Source organism: Lactuca sativa, chromosome 6 (genome assembly GCF_002870075.4).
Source record: "Lactuca sativa cultivar Salinas chromosome 6, Lsat_Salinas_v11, whole genome shotgun sequence".
Lineage (NCBI taxonomy): Eukaryota > Viridiplantae > Streptophyta > Magnoliopsida > Asterales > Asteraceae > Lactuca > Lactuca sativa.
In genome coordinates, this window is record NC_056628.2 from 168,080,140 (window position 1) to 168,088,805 (window position 8,666).

The 8,666-nt window shown below is 40.2% G+C and overlaps 2 protein-coding genes across 3 annotated transcripts; one reads left to right on the plus strand and one right to left on the minus strand.

Annotated features, from left to right (window-relative positions):
• Positions 1-2,797: 2,797 nt before the first annotated feature.
• LOC111911409 (G-type lectin S-receptor-like serine/threonine-protein kinase LECRK3) lies at positions 2,798-5,610 on the minus strand. The gene is made up of 3 exons (XM_023907190.3): positions 3,587-5,610; positions 3,138-3,491; positions 2,798-3,032 (listed from the first exon to the last, which is right to left on the minus strand). Coding segments are annotated over exons 1-3 (2,379 nt in total). The 3' UTR covers positions 2,798-3,031.
• Positions 5,491-8,666, plus strand: LOC111911408 (G-type lectin S-receptor-like serine/threonine-protein kinase LECRK2). 2 transcript variants are annotated; one of them, XM_042895927.2, is made up of 3 exons: positions 5,491-5,632; positions 5,833-6,532; positions 6,605-8,666. In XM_042895927.2, exons 1-3 carry the CDS (start codon positions 5,579-5,581, stop codon positions 8,545-8,547), a joined length of 2,697 nt encoding a protein of 898 aa, XP_042751861.1. In that variant the 5' UTR covers positions 5,491-5,578; the 3' UTR covers positions 8,548-8,666. The 2 variants fall into 2 exon arrangements, with proteins under 2 accessions (XP_042751861.1, XP_023762957.1); XM_023907189.3 differs by having other exon boundaries at positions 5,833-8,666.

The window sequence follows — 8,666 nt, forward strand, 5'->3', positions numbered from 1 at the left end:
TAGTAAATTGGGCAAAATAGTGGGCTTTGCTTCGGACTTTTGGACTTTGGGCCATTAGTGGGCTTGAGAGCTTATCCAGTGTTGGGCCGGAATGAGTTAAGGGTAAATTGGTCAATTTATCCTTGGAAGGGTATTGTGCTTAGCCTAATGATTATTTGTGCTATGTTGGCTAGTTCGGGATTTTCGGGGAGTCGGTGATTCGAGAATCTGCTTCTTCAGTTCAGAGTTTCGGCAGTGGCAAGGTGAGTTATCCTCACTATATCAACAGGGTCTAAGGCACCAAGGCCGGCCCTTTGTCGGATTGAGATCCGGGTATTTGTTGTTATGTTATTGCTTTGATATGTTTGCATCCTGGTAGCTAGGATGGTATATGTTAGAGACCTGGTTAAGGTCAGTATCCTGTTATGTAGGATGATGCTATGCTAGTGACCGGTTAGGTCGGTATCCTGGTTAGGATGATGATATGTTATGTGATCTGCTAGATCGGCTTGTTGACTGTGAATTGTTATATGGTTGTATGTTTATGTGCACATGGTTGTTGGACTGGGGTTGGGTTGAGGCGGGTCCTGCTTTGTGCTGTAGGCCAAGATACCCAGGGCGGACCGGTTGTCCCGAAGGCCCAGCGAGCGGTCGGATATGCTGTAGGCCCCAAAAGGGCGGACCAGACGTGCCGAGGCTCGGAGAGTGGACCAGACCGACTGAAGGCCCGGTGCGGACGGACCAGTCATACTGTAGACTCAGAGAGTGGACCAGGTGGATTGAAGGTCTGGAGCGGGCGGACCAATCACACTGCATACTCGATGTATATGGCTAGACTCGGAGGGTGGACCAGGTGGACTGTTGGCCGGTGCGGCGGACCAGTCACACAGTAGACCCGAAGTGCATGGTTGTTTTGTGTTCTGATATGATATGGCATGTTATGCGTGTATGGTATATGTGGTTGGTATTTTTGGGGTATCTCACTAAGCTTTCGGGCTTATAGTTGTGGTTTAATGTTTTTCAGGTTCTTCAGGAGACCGTGGCAAGGCAAAAGCGTGATCGTACCGCTCCTCATGATTACGTTTTATGATGTGATTCTGGGAAGACTCTGATAATAATTGTATTGAAAACTTTTTTGTAATAACATTGAGAAAATGGGTTGTTTTTGAAAAGTTAAAATTGGTTGAATTTTTATGGTCGTTACAAACATTCTTTCTGAATGACTTCGTCTCTAGAAGAATAAAAGTGTATTCTAGTAAAACGATAGTATATTCTACTAGAATACACTCTCATTCTTCATATTCCATACAACTTCATTGTATTTTAAGTGAGTGAGTCCTGAAAGAACGTTATTGCTAACATAAAAACATAGATACGAATTTATTCTGAAAGAATATTATTGCCGACATTAATGACGAATTTAATTAGTTTCCATAAAAAAATTATAATTATGGATATGATTAATATACACACAATTATGGAAATAATTTAATATCTATTTTTATTTAATTTAATAATTATTTAATTTTACTATTCTTACACACAATAAATGTTAAAAACAAATTAACCTAACCCCATATATATATATATATATATATATATATATATATATATATATATATATATATATATATATATATATATATATATATATATATATATATATATATGGTATCGAAGTTCGTTGTCTAGGACCCCCATAGCTTACAACATTCGTTTCTATCCTCTTCAAGTATCCGTCTTGAGGAGGGGACAATCATGTATCTTATATGTTTCTATATATGTTGGAGTCTTCTGTCTCTCCATAAGGGCTCTTTAGATTAAGTCACAAACTCCACATATATCTTACACGTGCCACACGTCGTTACAATACACCACTTTCTTAATTTCGTAATACCCATGATGATTCTTATAAGAGTTATCTGAAAGTTGCCCTAAACCAAATATTGAGCGTTCACGTCCAGTTTGGGACAAAAAATGGGATTTGGAAATAGAGTGAGTAACTTGTGTAAGTTATGCATTCATGCCCAACCTAATAGGGGGTGGGGAGAAGCTAGGCAACACCTCCCGGACCCAAGTCGGTTTGGGGCCCAAACGGAATTATGCTTAATATGTTTTATATAATACATATATTACAAAATTTTTGAACGTAGATGTAGATTTGGCTTGGACAAATTTCTTTTACTAGATTGGCCACGTTCGATTCCTATCTATGCATACTTCTTTAATTCTTTTTAATTATAACCCCAAAAGATAATAATATACGGAACCTTTCAAAAGGTTTCGGTAATATAATATAAAATTGCTATATTACATTTGTCGGCGATGTTGACAGGATCAAAATATCAATTTGTTCTTTATCAATCTATAAAAAAGAATATAATACCGGCGCCCAAAAAATTTAGTTGAATTTCATATTTCTAAAGTTTACCCAAGGAATACTATTTATTATTTTAACTTTTAATATAATTTAATCAATTATAGTTATACATTAAAGGACGTATTTTTCGGTTCAGTTCTTTTTTTCGGTTTTTTATAAAGAAAGCCAAAACTGAACCTGAAATTCGGTCTTTTTAAAATCCCAAAACAGAATTGTAGGTTTTTCAAAATAGTTCGGTTGTTCGGTAGTGACTTTGGTTTTGGTTCGGTATTAGTTTTCTTTGTACTCCGCGGAGTTGCATTGGGTGTAGCATTAAACAAAGTCCATTTTTTATATTTATAATTGCATAATATAGGGGGCCCAATTTCGGGATCTTAAGTGTATTATAATAGCACTGGTGTCAATCAAGCCCATGTAGTTGGTGACTGGCACAATACCGGCAAAAATATTTGTAAGTTTAAATACACGTTATATATTATTACAATACCAAGTGTTATAAATAGAATTTATACATACAATGAACATGTTTGCTATAGTAGTTTAAAAAAGCTCAAATTCCTTACCTTTTATAAAGTCGGAAATGGGTTAGGCCGTTGAAGCAGCATACTTGATCAAGAAGTTCGGATGTCTCAAATACAGGCAACTTGAACACATCAGCCTTAGTTTAACCAATCTACAAACAGAGAGGATACATAGTTAAACAAAGAACGTTGCAATTATTTCATAAAGTTTCAAAAAGAACAAAGCAAAATCATCAAGAGGCGGAAGAAAGAATTACCAAGTGGAAGTTGGACAAGGAGGAGAAGCAATTTTCGTGATCCCTTCTAACATCAGCAACACGGACTTCATAGAGGGACGAAGAGCAGGTTCATCATGAATGCACCAAAGTCCGACTTTAACCAGCCTCTCCAATGTCGCCATATCCACTTGTTCATCACCAACAAGCAGATCCAGTTGCCCTCTTTCAAAGCACTTGTAAACCCAAGTAGAAAGAACTATCTCTTCCGTATTCGATACATGTACTTCCAGGTTCCTTCTGCAACAAATGGTTTCCAGCAACACGATCCCATAGCTGAAGATATCGACCTTCACTGAGATTGGGACGTTTTTCTGCCACTCGGGTGCCAAGTACCTGTAAGACAAAAACACATGGTGTGTCGATTTGAAGAAAACAGTAGTTGAATAAGTTTGGTGTTAGAGATTTAGTAGTATCGTTAATTATCATACCCTCTAGTCCCTCGAACGATGGTGAATGTCTTGGTTTGATCTGGGATTAGTAATTTGGCCAATCCAAAGTCGGAGATTTTAGCAGTCCAGAAATCATCCATCAGAATGTTTTGGGGCTTTATGTCGCAGTGAATGATGGGCGTTTCACATTCTTCATGAAGGTAGAGGATTCCTCTTGCCACATCTAACGCGATTTGCAGCCTTTCAGACCAGTTTGGAAGCGTTTCTGACCTAAATAACCGATCTGCAAGGGTTCCATTGCTCATGTATTCATAAACAAGAAGCCTCTCTTTACCTTCTGCACAATAACCGAGCAAACGGACTAGATTCCTGTGATGGGTTTTTCCGATCACTTTCATTTCTGCTCGGAATTCCCTCTCACCTTCATCCACCACCTTCTCAAGTCTCTTCACTGCTATCGCTTTGTTCCCTTTGTAGAAACGCCCTTTATAGACTCTTCCAAACGACCCTCTTCCTAGCTCATGCTTGAACCCATCGGTTGCCTTTTTAAGCTCCTTGTAAGTATATGATTGCAGGATGAGGTCCTCCGCTAATCCCAAACTTCTAGTTTCCAACAGTCTTTTGTACTTTAGAAGACGGAATTTGAATACGAAATATCCCGTCAAACTTAGCGAAATGCATGAATATATGAAAAAAACAACGCTCATAACAAGAATTATAAGCCATGTCTTGTTGCCTGTGGTCAGCACTTTCTCAATCCTCTCATGTGTTGGCTCCAAAGAACTAGCATTAATGGATGCATTGGCTTGGACATTATAAAGGCTTACATTGGGCGTCTTGAAGAACATCATAGGCCTGGTGGAATCATCGTAAACTCTTTTCACGTACCTAAGTGGGAACTTGTGTTTCTCACAGTTACCATTACTGAAAAAAGCTGCATCACAATTGCAATCCTCCAAACAGGAGTCGCTGCAGCCGTCCTTGTTGTCGGGAATGAACACAACGTAAGGACGATCATCACACACTAATCGCTCTTTGGGATCCATGTTGTAATATGTAATGTTTTCTTTCCCGCTTTTGCACATTGCTTTTGTGAAATTCCTTTCACAGCCCCTAGACTTCAAATCGGAGTATACAAAATCATAACCCGGCAGGCAAACACAATAGGGTTGTTCATCATTCATAGTGCAATAGCTGTTGAAGCCGCAGAAGTTCTTCACATTACAAGGAGGATCTGGCACTTTCCATACTATGGGAGGGGGGCGGGAGTTATTATGGTTGTAAAGATACAGCCGTAAGATTCCATCATCACCGATTGTGACACGATATGTAACATTATAATTCGTCGGTTCAGCATAATAAAGATGCTTGATGATGTCTGAATCACTTCCATTGATAATCAGTAAGCCTGTATCATTCAGGTGCAGATAGTTGCTCGAAATCCTATCATACTGATCGGTATTTGAAGCCCAGTATGAATTTTCTGGGCCATCCTCCGTGTCCATTGGATACATAACAAGATTTCCGTCCATCTGCATCTTAATTCGAAAGCGTCCACTAGAGTAATTGGTTTTAGACACACTCGAAACCAATTCATTCCCACCAAAAAGACTCTGGCCTTGTAACAAAGTATCGGTAGGATGGTTGAAACTCTGCCATATTACACCCATTTTATCATCGTAGAGTACAAAATTTCCGGTGTTGTTCATCACTGCATATGAAACGTTGGCTGCAATAGTCTTTTTAACCCCACCATGCTCACAGCTTAAAACCAATTCTCCTTCACGAGTAAGTGTTAGTGTGGCATTTGGTGAAACGGGTGGATAATCTCGATAAGCAGTCCACACAACCGTATTTTCTCCGGAGCTCTCTAACCAGATTGCGATCACATAGCCGGTGCCTTGTTGATAAAACCCAAATGCAAACATTTTAGACTGGGAGAACCATGCATTCGTAGATTGTGTACCAGCGACAAGTGAGGATCCCAAATCAATGGATCCTCCGTCAACCTTTGTCTCCACTAATTGAAAGATGAACAGAAAAACAAGCATTAATGAGGCCATGATCACAAGCTATACGGATAAGGTACTTACCTTTCAATTATTTGACAGAAACGTGCCAACAGACACGACTAATTCTCTCTCTTCCTATTTTCCGTTCAAATTAAAAGACCTGCGAGTCTTCTCGTAATAAGTCTTCATACAAGTCTTCTCCTTATAATTTTCTTTTCCTTATATCACAAAAACACCAGCTAATAATATGGTTGCGTGTCATTCCTGTAACAGTCTTGGCGGATGCACGGAAAAGGTCAAAGAATCCACGGAAAAGGTCTAATGAGTGTTGTCTACTTTTCTTCGGGAATATTCGTTGTGGGCCATGAATCTACCGTTAGCAACTTCACATTTTTTCCACACGCTTTCTGGATTAGGGTAGACTTGACTGAATTCCTGTACATTGGTAGTAAATATATTCAGGTGGGAAGGCGAAGGGGGTCAACTAGCAGTCAAGATAAAAATATCGATCTATCATTTTACTTCAATTCGGTTTCTTCTTATTTTGCTGATTTGGTGCTCTTAATTATAGCATCTCACTCTCACCTCTCTAATATGGCCTTCATGTTACTTATCTTCCTAAGACTATTCTTTGTTTTAGTAATTACCCAAGGATCTGACTTCACCTCCTCTAATATTACCTTAGGTTCCTCATTGATCCCAGACACAAACCCTTCATGGCGCTCACCTTCTGGCCTTTTTGCATTTGGTTTCTACCGGCAAGATGACGGTTTTGCAGTTGGGATATGGCTCGCAAGCAAATCAGAAATCACAGTTGTTTGGACTGCAAATCGTGATGACCCACCCGTCTCTACAAACAGTAGTATTGAGCTCACCGGAGATGGTTGGTTGCTTCTCCACACTACTGACGGTGAGGATAAAAACATCACAAGTCAGAGTTTTCAGGCGACCTCAGCTTCTATTCTGGATTCGGGTAATTTTCTACTCTACGATCAATCTAGTGTCATATGGGAAAGCTTTGCTTACCCTTGTGATACAATATTAGGAGGGCAAAAACTAGCTATAAGGGATCAGCTAGTCTCTAGTGTCTCCGCTTCTCAGCACACGAGTGGAAAGTTTTTTCTTCGTATGCAGGATGATGGAAACCTTGTGGCTTACCCTCTAATAAAGACCAGAGGCAGTGATGACTCATACTGGTCCAGTGGAACGCTTTATTCAAATTATGAGTCATTGAACCTCAGCCCTACTGGGTCTCTGTCCATGGTGGGGTTTGGTGTCACAGAGAGGGTATTGAATTCAACAAGGAGCCTAGAGTCGAGAAAGAACGTCGACACAGTAATCTTCCGTGCTACTCTCAATTGGGATGGTAACTTTGTTTTGTATTCCCACAGATTCACAAGCCCCTCAAGTAACTTGACTAGCATAATGAAAACGGAATGGGCAGCCTTACAGGATCCGTGTGATGCCAAAGGAATATGCGGTTTTAACAGTTACTGCAGTTCTAGCACTTCCGGAAATTTTCAGTGCCATTGCTTTCCTGGTTTCTTATTTGTCAACGGGACAAGAAATGTCACGTCCAACGGCTGTTACAGAAACTTCACCGACGAGGAAGCCTGCAACCGGAAACCAGGGCTACAACTTTCCTACAATATTACTGTATTGGACAATATGATGTTGCTTGTACACTACGCTTACAGCTCGGTGATGAATCTTAGCAAGGAAGGCTGTCGCCAATCTTGCTGGGATGACTGCAACTGCTGGGCAGGTCTGTATGCAGAAGATGGTAGTTGCAAAAAGCTCAAGGTTCCCATCGTTTATGCAGTGCTTAGTAAAAGCAGGTTAACCACAGTCTTCATTAAAACTAGTTTCCCATATAAAGAAGTCAAAGAACCACAGTTACGAGGCTCAAGGAACATAGATGTAATCGTGGCTGAAAGGAAAAAACTTGTTTCCATTCTAGGCATAACACTTGGTTGCATTGCTCTTATGTGTTCGGTGTTGGCATTCTCTGCTTTCTTCTTCTACAGAGTGCATGCTCATAGGTACCAAGCGATATCAGAAACTGTTGATAATGGGTTTTATAGAGATCATTTTTCTCTACGAGCATTCTCATTCGACGAGCTTCAGAAAGCAACAGATGGTTTTAAGGAAGTGATAGGCAGAAATTCTTATGGGGAAGTCTATAAAGGCTTTATTTCAGATGGCAGCAAGGCTGTTGCTGTGAAGAGACTGGAAAGGATGTTTGAAGGAGAAGGACGGTTTCGAGCAGAAATTACTGCTATTGCTCAAACTCATCACCGCAACTTGGTCCGTTTACTTGGTTTCTGCATACAGGGAGCTACAAAGCTACTTGTTTATGAGTTTATGAGCAATGGCTCACTGGAAGATGTTCTCTTTAACGCGGAAGCACCACCTGGATGGAAAGAACGTGTCAGAGTGCCACTGGATGTGGCAAGAGGAATCTTGTATCTTCACGACGAGTGTGAAGCTCGTATAATACACTGCAATATAAAGCCTCATAATATTCTGTTTGATGAGGCTTGGACTGCTAAGATCTCTGATTTTGGGTTATCAAAGCTATTGAGGTCAAATCAGAGCGGAACCCTCTTGAGTGTCAGTGGTGATCGTGATAGGGGAACAAGAGGATACCTGGCACCTGAGTGGCACAAGAACACGTTAATCTCCACCAAGGTGGATATCTACAGCTTCGGGGTTGTACTTCTGGAGATTTTGTGTTGCAGAAATAGTATGGAGATAGATGTTCTTTCTACTTGGGTTTACAATTGTTTTATAGACAAAGACTGGAGTAGGCTGACGGGAGATGAAGAAGTAGATGTCAACATGTTGGAGAAGATGGTGAAAGTTGGATTGCTGTGCATTCAAGATGATCCAGATGCAAGGCCTTCTATCAAGAATGTTATCCTGATGTTAGAAGGAACTGCTGATATTCCAATCCCTCCATCACCAACTTCTCCTCATCTGATCTAGTTTGATCGTTTGTTATCTTAATTTTGCCTTGTGGGTTTTATTTGAAATACTGCTTGTTGTCATTCATCCAGAGACAAAGCCATATCCTTTCTATTTACCATGTAATAATTATTCGAAGA